Here is a 14,342-nt window from a genome sequence, read left to right as displayed (position 1 = left end):
GTATAATTTTTTTATCCTTTTATTAAAAGGAAAAGAAAAAAAATGAAAGAATTAGGCAGAATAGAAAAGATATATATTCACAAAATCAAAGTTTGGAATTCAAATGAAAGGAAGTATTTTCCATCCCATCTACCATTCAAGTAAATTTCCAACACTTAATTTATTTTCCAACATCCTATATTCCTTTCCCTCTTCATCATTTTCCCTCTCTGCTTCCTCCAACGCATACACAAATCACATCATTACTCTTTTTACCAATATTTTTTAACCTTTAATTTTAATTCTTTTTAAAAAAATATCAACTTATATTTGTCGTATCAATTTAGATTTTGAACTCTTTTTATACGAAAATATCAATTTACAACTTCAATTATTACGTTCCTTTTGAAAAAATACCGAATGAAACTTATAGTTGTGGCACACTAACCCCAAAAAAATTTGTGAACAAAATTGCACATATTCAGGCAAAATTTCTTTTGAAAATCTTCTACGTATTGAATCATCTTCAAAGTAATAAATCAATACACTTATTAAGGTTTTAGTTGATACAACTCTCAAAGTTTATCAATATAAATCCATATCCACCCTCATATTTATGTAATACATTTAAATGACTAAATGATTAAATATAAAAAATCTTATTGTACGTTCTCTCTAAGAGTAGCACATATCCTACCAACCCAAATTTGCCAATAGTCAAAAGAGAAGAAGGGACAACAAAGAAAAAAAAAAGTATAAATAGAAGACAAAATGAGCAATAAAAGATCATCATACAAGCAGATATCAAACACAAAAATAGTGACAAATCAGGTGAAGAAAATATGATAATGATGTTAACAATTATTATTATTTTGATGGTAACGATTTTATGGTGATAATGTTATGTTTTAATACGTTAACCTTTAAAAATTTAACGTTTTGTGATTAGTTTTTGGTTTTATTATTAAGTTATGCTTGATTTAATGCGTTAACCTTTAAAGATCTAAAACGTTTTTGTGATTAATTTTTGGTTTTGTTATTAAGTTATGCTTGTTGAATTTCTCTTCTTCCTTTCTATCTTTGTGTTCATCCTCGTCAATTTGTTGCATTTCTATTTCTTGTTTTGACAAGTTCACGTTTGAATATTACTTTCAGGATTACTAGTAATCGTCACTGCACACCAAGTGATTGCAAGAAAGAAAATGAAATTGAAATTGGAAGCCAAAAGTGGAATGGTTGTGTTAGTTTTGATCATAATTTTGGTGGTTTATTGCGCACAAGGGCAAGGGCGTCCATTGCAGCGCCAACATTACTTCATTGATCCGTTTGTTGAGCTTTGGGAAATGAAGCACTCCGGTCCAAGTCCCTCCGGCGACGGCCATTGATTCTCTCTCTTATAATCACTATACAATAAAAGAAAAATATTTGCTTTTCATTGCCCAATGTCCTAAAATTGTAATACCCGTTCATCATCTCTCTAATCCACTATCTGTGATGTTCTATTATAGTTCTTAAACTTTTGAAGGAATACTTGTTTTTAATTTCTCAGATTAAAAACAATTGTGTTGATTGTTGCTACCATGCAGTTTTTGCATGATTATATAGTTTGTCAATATAATGTTTGTCCTTTGTTTATTTGGTATCCATTCATTCCTTGCTCGTATTAACACACTTTACACATATCCAAATCTACGGGGGCTAATTTATTTAAATCAGACTTAAAGTAGGGATCAAAATAGGGGAAAAAAGGTTAAAAGACTAAACTAATAAGGTGTTTCTTGGAACTCTGCCAAGCGATGAGATAATGCAACATGGGTGGTGCATGACTCCCTTGAATCTCAATTTGTGTTGGATTCCAAAATTGTTCAAGAGTCAAGACTCGTCAATCAAGTTAATTATCATCCACGTCCTCTAAACCTTATAGGTAAAAATGCAATTGATGAGATCATTATGTTTGAAAATTAACTCTTTCTCATTATGTAGCATATTATATCATATGCAATTGCTCGAAATTCAAGATATTTTTCAAACCGATCATACAATTGAGATAGATAAATCAAGATGACCCCCTCTAAGAACCGTATATGTTTCATCTTGTACAACTCAAACAATCGGTGATTTTTTTAGATCTTTATTCTCCGTGGTCCCCTTAATTGGATTTTTTTTTAATATATAGATTAGAGAACTTGGAGCCAAAGGGTGCTCAATAATGAGGCTGAGAGGCATACATGCAAAAAATATATATATATATATATATAGATTTCATTATCAAGTCCATTTTTGAGCTACATGCCCTATATAATAAGACTTGTTTGCATCATTGCATACTTCATTTTCAAGTTTGGCCTACAAATTTAAGCCTTTGTTCTTATTATTGAAGAAATTATGCACAACTTTTCAATATTACCATCCTACCCCTAGTCCCTATAGTTTGCAAAACTTTATTCCATTTATAAGGCTTTAAAGAGCATCATTGTTTATTACCTTTTTGCTTTTTCCACTTTCATATTGAGAACTCTATCAAACCTTTTTTAACTTGTCTTGCTTCAAATCATTAATAGCACTTAGAATCATGAAACTATTGATATTAGACATTGATAGTTATCACATTTAATTAATATAATAAGTTAAAGAAAGCTACAGATTTTACCTATACACTAAAACTACTAATTTCATCATATTTTGAGATCGTTAAAAAATTGTTTTAGATTCACTGACTTTTCAGTTAAAGCAGAAGGAATCATTAATCATATTTAATAACAAGCCAACAAACTTGACAACTAGCCTTTACTTCGTAACAACTATCAATACAAATTACAAAGCTTGTAGATCTGAACATTTGACATCTAGGAGATCTCTTCCTTTTGCAGCTAATGAACATTAAGACATTTTTCTTTTCCAGAAATGAAGTCTTGCAACTAATTCCTTTCTTCATATTGGTTTTACTGTCTATGATAGGTTGGGAATGGGATGCTAACGAGCGCATAAGTACTCACGATATCAACAAACGATATGCATACAACATTAACAAGTATGAGTATCTCCTTGATTTTGACCAATGATGTGCAAACAACATATATCATTATGCATGAACTCTAAGAAAACTAGCATTTCTCCCCATAAAAACATGGTGAGGACTTTCGAATTAAACAAAAACAAACATATCTTGACTCCTAACTCTACTCCCACATATTCCCCAATATACTAACTGAAAGCATTGATATATGTTCTATTTCTTGTCAATAAGAGTTGGGGTTACCAGTATAGTTGTATCGAGCTCGAATGTTGTGATGGTTATATCTCGGATCTCCATAATCAACAGCTTTGATGACCATAGCTTCACGACGTCCATCTTGCTCTTGAACTGCACCGAACACAATTTCATTTGTTTCGCAACTCTTCTCGTAGTAGGTCGTTGGACCTGCTGAATATTGTCGATGGTGATATTGCTGCTGCTGTTGATGGTGATGATGTTGTATATGCTGCTGTTGATGATGATGCTGTATTTGCTGTTGTTGTTGCTGTTGATGGAATTCACCATCCCACCCACTAAAGTAGCTCCTGTTTGGCTTGAACTGGTGAGATCGATCGAGATCTTGAGTCATGAACGGATAGGTTTTCTTTATTGTGGGAGTTTTTGTTTCGATGGATGGTGGCTCGTCTTCATCTGGAATCACAAAGCTTTCTTGCAAGGGCCAAGCATTTGGATGTCTATTAACTGGTTGAAACTGCTGATGAATCTGGTGATTAAGAGGCTTCCTTCGAAATCCAGACAGCAATCCCCCAAAGATATCAGCCATAGATGAGCCGCTGTTGACAAAAAGTCTCCCGAGAGAACCAAAGAAGCCTTCCTCCAGTTTCTCTGGTTCATCTTCACTTGGAATCAAGGAGGGCCTCACTGACTTCAGAGGAGGTCTTTGGTATGGGGCAACTGGTGTAGCTTTCATCATTTGCTGACTTCTTATTTCCTGATCCTACCACACAAAAAAGAAAAAGAAGAATAAGTTTTCAATATGACATGAGGCTTTAAGAGTCCATTTCTTTTTCAGCCAACTGAAGATCCCCAAATAAGATCTTCATTTTGTTAACACAATCTAATAGTTCATTTTCATCACAAACGGCTTTTCTTTAATACAAAAAATATAAACGCACAATTCTCCTAGGATACAAGAGATGGCAAAGGCAGATGAAAAGGCACCAATTGTAAGATAATGGAAAACAGAGTCCAATCAAAGCCTACACACATTTCGTTGGTAGAACCGAGATGTTCATAGCAATGTAGGTATATTTGAGGCAACATAATCATTTGTTTGGAAAAAGAACATTTTGGGAAAGAGCTACCTTCTGTGAAGAAAACATAGCTTGCACCCTACGTTGGAGCAAAGCAAGAAGGTAACCAAATAGACCGGCAGCAACCAGCAATACTACCCCTGCAGAGAGAGATTGAACATTTCATGTCACCAATAAGAATAAATAGCAGAAATGAATGGTTTATTTACTAAGAGTGATAAATGAAAATGGCAGGGATGATGGGCTTTTCATTCTACCCAAGTTGAGACTATCGGCATATTGGGTATTGCAGTCGTCGTAGTTGAGTTCAATCTCTCGAATTGCCTTGTTTCCTCTGTCTATAACCAAAAGAGAGCAGCTACTTCCCACATAAACGACATCGAAATCATTTGAGAACTTTGCATCTTCACTTGGACCATCAATATGACCACTCCCTTGGTTCCATCTTCCACCAGCAATCGTTGTAACCCCTGTAGTTAATAAAGATTAGCTCGCACATACGAGAGTTTTTACCCTTAGATAATCAACTCAGCCACCATTTGCTTAGAGTCTTGGACTTCAAAAGCACTAGATTTAAGAACATTTGTAATCGAGATGTGCTGAATTTAGAGCAGAAAATATGAGTAAATAAAGACAAGTACAAGTAGTTACCAATTTGGATCCTGCCACAAAAATTGAACTGAAAATTGAATTTTGGGTGCTTGGAAAGGGAATTTCTGAAATATTAGTCAATTTACCTGTGTCACTAATCTTTCTGATAGCCATATTCATTGTATCTGCAATGTATATATTTCCCCTTTCATCTAAAGTAAGACCTTTCGGATGGTTCATTCTCGCTTCTCTTGAATGGCCATCAACATGTCCAGAGTATCCTTCTGCTGATCCGGAAACCAGCTTAGGCCTGCTAACTACAAATATCGAAGAAGTAAAATAACAGCAACTTTGCTAGAAAGCACATGCATAGCATACACAGACACTTTCATAAAACAAAAATTTTCATTCAGACAGTGAATGTCGAACGCCACATCTCTTGGCAAATGGCTTTACCGAAGTAGGTATGCTTTCTTTTTCAGGAAGAAGTAAATGGTTTATTTATGCATAAAAGATTAAGGAAGAAGCACCTTTTAACCAAACAAAAATTGAAACGAGTGTTCCTAAGGAAGCTCAAAAGCATCTCATTTAGGTACACAAACTTTAACAACAGAAGTACATAATAAACTCATGGGATTTGGCACAGAAATACAGCAATGAAAGTAATAAACGTCCAAAACTGCTAGTTCCAACTTAAAAGTGGCAAGAAGAGAGAGAACTAACAAAAGTACATTATACTCCAAAAAGTGGAACCTTCTTCAAAACAAAAATAACATGCCCTGTAAGTAAAGTTAATCAAGAGCTCAAGAAAGAGAGGAAAATTAGCACTCCTGCAGAAACTTAACAATGAAACCAAACTTCAATTTAAAACTTGCAATCAGGAATAGAAAGAACAAGAAACTAAAGAGCTCAATCTTCATCTTGTGGCAAAGAAAAATGCATGAAAATGTAATGCTAAGCCATAAAGCTGCTTACATCGAGACAACGGCATTGAGATCTTATGAATATTACTGTTTTCAGCATCTAAGATCAGAAGCTCCCCACTAGGCGACATCTCAACTGAATATGGATCGATTCCCAGCTTACTACCATCAAACACCGTCTCAACCGAATATCCACTCTCAAATTTCATCATCGAACGGCTGGAAACAGCTGAGAAAATTGAACAGAAAACCCAGTTAAGAAATACACACAACACAAGTTCATTTCCCTGAGCAAAAATGGAAGAATGCAAAGCAGCTAAAGAAGATCCATACCAGTTTTGGCGCTGGATTTCATCGACCATAACTTCTTCACAAGAGAAGAAACCACATTCGAGAGAACCCCTCGTACAATTTCTGCTCAAAAAAGTGGAAATGGCGTATCAAAATGAGGGGAAATCGCAAAAATGATAAGATTAAGAACATGGGTCCTTCTCATTTTGATTCCTTTTCTTCATAATCATCATCATTATCCTATATTACTTACTTGCAGGAGGCGTGGCTGAAACGGAAGAAACCCCACCAAAAAGAAGAAGAAAAACAAGAGCAAAAGCAACCCAAATCCTCGCCATTGTCGAAAATGAAGAAGATTGAGGAACAAAACCCTCAAAAACTAAAGGGATTGAAGCTACACATTTTGAGGAAGCACTTGAGTAGAGACACCCCCCCAAAAAAAAAGTTGACTACTTTTCACCTCTACATAGCAAGCATGTGGTACCCTTTTTCTCAGAAGGAATGACAGTGAAAGAGACAAAGAAGGTTGAGTGGTTTTAGAAGATGCAATTGAGGAGAGAGAGGTGTCCAAAGAGTAAAAAAGAGTAAAGTAAAGCCAAAACCAAAGCCGAAAGAAGGCAGAGGAAGAAGGCAATGCAATGGGATGTCGCTAATTGCTATGATATTGGCAGTAATGAGATGCGAAAAGAAGCGAATCTCATTCCCTCCGCCTCCTTTACTCTAAACTTCATCAAAATAACTTCATTTATTACAATTTTAAGATTTTGGACTTTGTTTAATAATTACTAATCCATTTTCTCATTTTAAATAATTCTGAGTTCTTACCATTACTATTATTATTATTATTATATTTTTAATATATTTATAAATACTTCCGTTCATTTTACTATATTTAAAAATAACTCAATATTCTTTTATAATATGTAAAATTGAAAATTAAACTCTAATGATACCAATCTTTACGTCTGACATTCGATCCCCACCTCACATACTATATATATAGCTTATTTTGAGTGTAACGTTTAACTTTTATTTCCATCATGGTTGCTTTTAAATTTAATAAACGTGAATATAATTTTAACAAAAGTATAGTATTAGTTAAATTAATAATCTATTTAGTTTTTATTTATTTATTTTGTTTCAAGTAAATTATAACAACAAAAAAAAGTAATTTATAAGTAAACGTAAAAACTTGTTATCTTTGTTTACTTTAAAAATAATATAATAACTTTTTATTCTCACTAAGTAAATTTGGAAGATTTTCATCATTTTGATTTTGTATTTAGTTCATAAAATATCGAGTCATCTGTTTTTGGAAAAGAAAATTGATTTATATTCAAACAAACGTAACATCGATTCATATGTACTTGAGTTAAAAATACAAAAAATATATGTTTTTTTTTTAATGAAAAAGAATTAATAATTTATAAAAAGAGAAGAAATGATATGAAATTACTCTTTTAGCCAAAGGGAAAAGAGGGTAGAAGACTACATAAAGAGACATGTTTTGGTGGTAAATAAGGGAATCAAATTCCCTATGCTTTTGTTCCAAAACTTCAAAGCCAAGTTTGTGAAGAAAGAAAAACAACATCAAACCTTCAATTGACCATTCATTTCAAGCTTTAATCTACTCTTTATTACCAAAGTATTCAAAATTACAAGATTTCAACATCTACTTCAAACAATCCAACCAAACTTATTCAAATTAAATAGGATTGACGATATGAAACTGTATTGGGTTGAACTCTAAATTTGTTGAATACGAAATAGAAATTAATTACCAAACTAGGTCGATTTTATTTATTAAAAGAAAAAAAATTAAAATAGTTAATAAATGAAAATATGCAAAAATTGGAATGGAGCTACTAGTGTTAATTTCAATTTACAATAATAATGATAAGAAAAAGGTAAAGAATAAACAAACAAATTACCATTATCATGTGATTGAAATTATAAAAAACAAATGTCCGAATTTCTTTTCTCTTATTTCAAAGGAGAAAGCTTTGATTTCTTTCTTTCTTTATTTCTTTCTTTTTTTAGAAAAGAAAAGAAGAATAAAATTTACAACACTATAGATTTTAAATCTTCACTTATTTATTAAGAAAAGGTTCAACTATGCAATTCACCTCAAAATTATAAGAGATTTTGAAAAGCATCATTTTAAATAATAACCCATACGAGTTTGTAACAATAAATCTAGTCGAAGTCTTACATTTAATTATGTTTACTTTGGTTTTATTAAAATTCCTAACTCTCATTTTTAACAAAATAAATAATATTCAAAAACGACAAAAATATTTTATTATTAGATGAGGTTGAGTTATATGAAAAAAATTGTAGTAAGAAAGATGTAGTGTGTATTGACAAATATTATTTTATTTGATTGGTGACCATTTGGTTTGATCATCCTCAGCAAATCACATGTTTTTTTTTTTTCTTATTATTATTATTTCATAGTTCAGATCTCAATTATTATGTGTGGAATAATAATAAGGCTATGATCTTTCTCTCTCTTAGGAATGTTTTGTATGAATCTCTTAATTAATCTTTATTATAAAGTTTCAATATTAAGTTTGTTTAAGACAAAGTATATGCAATTTTAATATAAATATTCCTCAAGGCCCTTCCATTTGCTTATTGGGTTTGGTGAATAGTGAATACATGGCCCATTCCTCTCAAACTTCATCATACATATTTCTTTTTAAACAATTATCAACTTTCAAAAATATAATGCAACTAACATTTTTACAATTTTGTCCTTAAACCGTATAGATTTATTCGGAAGGTATCGAGAATTTGAATAAAACCTTAGGACATAACACAAATGAAATTGAGAACGGTTAAAAGGATGAGAAACAAAGTTGCGTTCGGAATTGTAAGAGCAAAATGAGTTATTGTATTGAAAAAAGAAGAAGATGTGACTAAATTATAACGTCGTTATTGAATCGTTTTTCGTATTTATAATAAAATATTCTTTTCTTTAACAAATAAAATATCTATTACTATATCTAAGAAATTAAATTAGACACCATATATGTTTAATCCAACTAAAAACCTTTTTCCAAAAAAAAAAAAAACTATATATTATTTTTCTTCTCTGAGATATAAAATAAATAATCTTTCCTTTCCTAAGCTAAATTATATATCTTTGGTAATCATTCAATCATATGTTAGTGCAAATCTTATTCATATAAGAGTGAAAAGCAATATAATTTATATGCATTAAACTAATCATATTAAATATTAAATTGTTATGTGGTAAAAAATTCAACAAATGCAGCTATCACTTTTAATATGAAATGATGTTCAAATTATAAAAAAGAAAACTTATAACTTTTTCGTTATTTATTATTATTTAATATTAGATATTTTGTCGTATTTATACTATCAACCTCAAACCATAATTTCAAAACATTCAAAACTATGACTAAACTATAACTTAGTCATTGTGTTTGGCATCGAACCCTAAGGCCAACACGTAGTTTAATTAAGATTATTGTAAATTGCACAAATTAGTGTATACAAAATCACACAGGGAACTCAAGAATTTTCTAAACATAATAAACCATACCAACCTCAAGAGTAGAAGCATAGGGAATGCTCAAAGCATAAGATGGCCCTCTTGAATTTTTTCTCAAGAAATCATATCCATAGTTAATCACAAGCTTCTTCATCCAACCTGATCCTTTCTTTGCCTTCACATATGAATGTCCCATTATGAATGCTATTCCTGCCTCCCTCGCCTCCATCAACTCTTCCAGCTCTCCCCTAGTACCGATGTCCATTTTCGGACTCTCTGGAAGAACAAACCTTACTCTTTTCCTCAACGCCTCTGACTTTATTATATCTGAAGTCCCAATGATTGGCGAAGCATATGTTTCGTTTTCACACATTTGTATTCCGTCTAGTTGGGTTGATGAAGTACCAATCACTGTCATTCTTTCACTGTCGTCCAAGTCTTCGTGTCTAAAATTGTTGCTTTCTGTTCTCTCGGACCGTATGAATTCTGCAATGCTGCAAGCAAGATCTCTCTCAAACTCCAAGTCGTCCTTGTGCATGTCACGGTAGCCATACCGTGCGATGCAACGGTAGAGTCGATACTCCTTTGGTCCAACTCTTCCAACTAAAAACCTTTCCTCAGGCCTCACATGAGGCACTGTGACAGATTTGATGCAAAGGAAGACTAGAATTTGGTGGAAGGCTGGAAGGTTGGTGACGAAATGGGAGAAAATGGCAGGGATCCCCGAGACGAGTTCGGTATGTACAAGGCCGATCCCACGGACTCGAACGATCCCGATTTTGGGTCCTATACCGAGGAGCCAATTGATAGGGACTTTGTTTTCAACATCAGCCTCATATTTCTTCACAGTTCCATAGTGCCAAACATACATAACCACAAGGAATGTCATTGAAAGAGCAATAGGAACCCAAGCCCCTTCAAAGAACTTAATAAGAGAAGCAGAGAAATAGAGAGCTTCTATGGAGCCAAAGAAGAGTATGAAAGCTATGGCAAGCAACACACTTTTATGCCAACATAATACAATGACAAGCGACATCAGACACGTCGAAACGAGCATAACAGTAATAACTGCCAACCCTATATGATAAACAAATTGATCAGTTGTGTTGTTAATTTTGAAAAATGGATAGGTAGAAAAACATTTATGAACAAATACCTGCTGCATTGCCAAGTCGTTTTGTGTCTCTAAATCCAATAGTAACAGCCAAACATAATATCATTAGTATCCAATTGATCAAGGGAATGTAAATCTGGCCATGTATTTTCGAAGACGTATGGATGATCTTCACCCTTGGAAAACAACCCAACGCAGAACATTGTTTGATGATCGAAAATGTGCCAGTGATGATGGCTTGACTACCCACAACTGCTGCAAGTATTGCTATTGCAAGAACTGGCCATCTTACCTTCTCTGCAACAAAAGGTAACACTTAACATAACTTCATAAAGGCCTAATTTGATTCTCCAAAAGAAAAAGTTAGTAATGGGCCAAACTACCAGGAACAGAAACATAGAATCCGATTCTATATTCATTGTCGAGATTGTGATGCTTAGAAAGATATGCAGCTTGTCCCATATATGCAAGAACCAAGGATGGATAAACCGCAAAAGTGAAAGCAAGCTGCAGCATTGTGACTTACTGTTACGAAAACATTCGAGAAAACGGTAAACATTGTTTTTACATTCATATCACATTCACTAAAATTTGTGCTTTGTTTTGCTTCAGTTTAATACCTTGATAGAAAACTGTGAGAAGTGCCCAAGATCAGCAAACATAGCTTCTGAACCTAAAAGCAAAAAAAGGCATATCAGAAACAAAGAAAACAAGTGCAAGGAATTGATCGCAGTCGGATCTAATTAGTTTTTGCACCTGTTATACACAAGAGGATTCCGCCCAATGCCATCCAACCCTGCTTTTTGGTTTTTTTCAAGAACTTATACATGTAGTATGGGGAGAGTGCTTTGTAAACCAGGGGATTCCAATAGAAGATATTATACAAACCAATAGCACTGATGCATAGAAGCCATACAATTACAACAGGAGCAAACAAGAACCCGACTTGATGTGTTCCGTAATGTTGCAATGCGAATAAGAATACCAATATACCACACGCTAGAGGGACTTCGATATCTGCAAGAGAGTATAATGAAAGCGTTTGTTGGTTCAGGTACTGGTTCTGGTTTGAAAATATTAAACCCAATTATGCTCGGTTGGGTTTGGTTTTGAAACACAAATGAAAACATAAAAACTGAACCCCAAAATAAAGAATAGATATTAAAATTTTGGAGACTTGTTAAAATTCAAGGTTGGTGTAGATGTCGCTAAACAAAGATAATGTTGGTAACTAGCATGACATGACCTTCTAATCTAGAGGTTGGATAATCGAACTTAGCTCAATGATAATTGGTATGGCAGAAAAAGTTCGATCCCCCATCCTACTAAAAGAACAATTGTGTCGAGCACTTCGCAACCCAACAACACCCTCTGTTTCATTGTTCCCAAGGCCCAGCCCAGTCCACCCATGTTTCAGTTGGAAACCCAAACCAAGCCAAACAAAACCGATTCTACCCCCTACATCCCACAGACCTTGTATAAACATATTATTTCACATAGTAATGTGTATGTAGGTTCACAATTTACATAAAGTAGATGAAGAGTTCTAAAACTCAAGGATGACCGAAAATAAAATGTACACATACACTGGTGATGTTCCTTAGCCATAGATAACTCAAGCCCAGAAACAGCTGAGAAAACTGCAACGTATGAACAAACAAATAACCCCAAATCAGTCAAAACAAAAACTCTAAATATTCTTAAACCCAAGAAAAGAAAAAATCAAAACCAACAAAAAAAAAAAAAAAAAAAACAAAACAAAAACAAAAGAAAAGAAGAGTCACCTGAGATTGCTGGTGTGAGAACACCGTCTCCAATAACCATGCAAGTCCCAATCAAAGCAAGAACAAGCAACATTTTTTGCAGAACTTTACATTTCTCCAAAGTTGATTTCAAACAAGAACTAAAACTAAAATTACTAGTGTTTTCAGTTTGAGGCCTATCAATTGTATATGCAGAAAGTTCCTCATCAGCTAGTTGATGATTTGGGAGAGAGCTCAATCGAGCATGGCGACAAAGCAATGAATACAGAGCAAAAGTCCCCCCTTCACCATTATCATCAGCTCTAAGAACTATAAACACATATTTAAGTAAAGGAATAAGTGTCAAAGTCCAAAACACAAAGCAAAGAACTCCATAAACCTCCTCATTAGTCTCAGAGTGTTGAAGATTCTCAGCAAAAGTGCTTTTGTAAACATACAGAGGAGAAGTGCTTAAATCCCCATAAACAACCCCTAAGCTCTGATAAGCTAAAGTGAAGATTGTTCTCCATGAATCTCTCTGCAACAACAACCCAAAAAAGTTAAGATTTTTAGAACCCCATTTGATGAAATAAGAAACAATTTACCTTTTCAGGACGACCCCAGAACAAGGTTGTATCCATTGAGGCAAATCAGAAAGAGAAAAGGTATAAATTTGAAGGAAGGGAAGCTTTTTTTTCAGTTTGCATGGAGGTATACTATATATATTACAAGAGAAAATGCAAAGCAAAGAACAATGAAATATATTTTTAGAAAAGGGTTTTTGGTGGCAAATTCTTCTTAGAATGGGACATAATTTGTTAATTGTTCATGTTTCACGAAAAGATATATATATAGAGAGAATAAAGGAATGATTTTAAAGATTGATTAAAGAGAGAAACATGGGTGGTTGTGTCAAATAACATGAAATGTGATTGAAATTTTAAAATTCCCTTTGCAATGAAAGCAATGGAACAACGAAAAGAAAGCAACACTTTCTTTGCATAAATAAAATGGTGGCTTTTTAGGATTTTTCTAAAAACATGGTGGAATTTTTATTTTGTAAGACAACAAATTGGTTCTATAAATTGTAAAACAAATGGTCATGTGCTCTTTGTTTATTGTTTTCTTATTTTCTATTCTTCTAAAACTAGTTCTTTACTTTTTTTCAAAGAATAATTTAGATTTAGTTAGTTTGAGTTTATGAGTTTTTATTGTTTAGCAATGTAAGGTCACTTTTTGAATCGTTGGACAAAATAAAATAAAACATGTAAAATTTGTTCGTTTGGACTTAAAATGTCATAATTCCTTTTGTCTAATTGTCATTTGATTTTGATTTAATGGAATTTAACAAAACATCTTATCCAAATGAAAATAAATAAAGTTATTATCGACAAGAACAAAAATACACGTAGTTTATTTCCTTTTCAAACATAAGAAAAAAGACTAATTGACTATTTAAGAGAAAAAGAGAATGAATAGCAAATTTTAATAATTTTAAAAAATTGATGAATGCATACTAAAAGTAGAGTAGTAAAGAAATGATAGGAGTCGAACAAAAATAAGGTGTTTAATGATTCGTAATAGGATGAGTTTGTATTGTAATGTAATTCAAAACTCATGTTTAGATTAATTGGATGTTTTGAGCCCGATTTGTAATACAAAACAAATTCCGTTCAAATAGTTTTTAATTTTAACTCTCTTTCAATTCTCACTGTTTTTACACTTTAAAATCTTTTTTTTTTCTTTCATTGTCTCTATTACTCACGTTTCATAACTCTAATTTGATTCTCAATAACCATGGTTACATCTCACATCTCCAAATGATCATATGGTCATCTATAAGAATAAAAAAAGAAAAGGAATAACCATCAAAATGTTGTAAAGTTAATAAG

At 32.9% G+C, this 14,342-nt stretch overlaps 2 protein-coding genes across 3 annotated transcripts; both read right to left on the bottom strand.

Moving 5' to 3' along the window:
* Positions 1 to 2,752: 2,752 nt before the first annotated feature.
* Positions 2,753 to 6,728, bottom strand: LOC101209861 (hypothetical protein). Of its 2 annotated transcripts, none has more exons than XM_011657665.2 (7): positions 6,328 to 6,728; positions 6,117 to 6,197; positions 5,836 to 6,012; positions 5,007 to 5,177; positions 4,527 to 4,739; positions 4,321 to 4,409; positions 2,753 to 3,953 (listed from the first exon to the last, which is right to left on the bottom strand). In XM_011657665.2, the coding sequence occupies exons 1-7, from the start codon at positions 6,410 to 6,412 to the stop codon at positions 3,219 to 3,221; spliced, it is 1,551 nt and encodes a 516-aa protein (XP_011655967.1). In that variant the 5' UTR covers positions 6,413 to 6,728; the 3' UTR covers positions 2,753 to 3,218. The 2 variants fall into 2 exon arrangements, with proteins under 2 accessions (XP_011655967.1, XP_031741851.1); XM_031885991.1 differs by having other exon boundaries at positions 2,753 to 3,947.
* A 2,750-nt stretch (positions 6,729 to 9,478) lies between these two features.
* Positions 9,479 to 13,362, bottom strand: LOC101218141 (potassium transporter 6). Its single transcript, XM_011657664.2, has 8 exons — positions 13,056 to 13,362; positions 12,493 to 12,988; positions 12,295 to 12,348; positions 11,465 to 11,725; positions 11,329 to 11,381; positions 11,092 to 11,215; positions 10,751 to 11,005; positions 9,479 to 10,671 (listed from the first exon to the last, which is right to left on the bottom strand). The coding sequence occupies exons 1-8, from the start codon at positions 13,089 to 13,091 to the stop codon at positions 9,626 to 9,628; spliced, it is 2,325 nt and encodes a 774-aa protein (XP_011655966.1). The 5' UTR covers positions 13,092 to 13,362; the 3' UTR covers positions 9,479 to 9,625.
* Between the last annotated feature and the right edge of the window lie 980 nt (positions 13,363 to 14,342).

The sequence above is a fragment of the Cucumis sativus genome, chromosome 5 (genome assembly GCF_000004075.3).
Source record: "Cucumis sativus cultivar 9930 chromosome 5, Cucumber_9930_V3, whole genome shotgun sequence".
Lineage (NCBI taxonomy): Eukaryota > Viridiplantae > Streptophyta > Magnoliopsida > Cucurbitales > Cucurbitaceae > Cucumis > Cucumis sativus.
This window is presented reverse-complemented; position numbering and strand designations above follow the sequence as displayed.

Bases quoted from the DNA above. Each gene is read 5' to 3' on its own strand.
- LOC101209861 (XM_011657665.2), bottom strand. From the start codon at position 6,412: ATGGCGAGGATTTGGGTTGCTTTTGCTCTTGTTTTTCTTCTTCTTTTT. The intron at 5,178-5,835 runs GTAAGCAGCTTT...CGATATTTGTAG, and splicing joins CTCAATGCCGTTGTCTCGAT to TTAGCAGGCCTAAGCTGGTT. The intron at 4,740-5,006 runs GTAAATTGACTA...TATTAACTACAG, and splicing joins CAGAAAGATTAGTGACACAG to GGGTTACAACGATTGCTGGT.
- LOC101218141 (XM_011657664.2), bottom strand. From the start codon at position 13,091: ATGGATACAACCTTGTTCTGGGGTCGTCCTGAAAAG. The intron at 12,989-13,055 runs GTAAATTGTTTC...TTGTTGTTGCAG, and splicing joins TCTGGGGTCGTCCTGAAAAG to AGAGATTCATGGAGAACAAT. The intron at 11,006-11,091 runs GTAGTTTGGCCC...CTTTTGTTGCAG, and splicing joins ATTCTATGTTTCTGTTCCTG to AGAAGGTAAGATGGCCAGTT.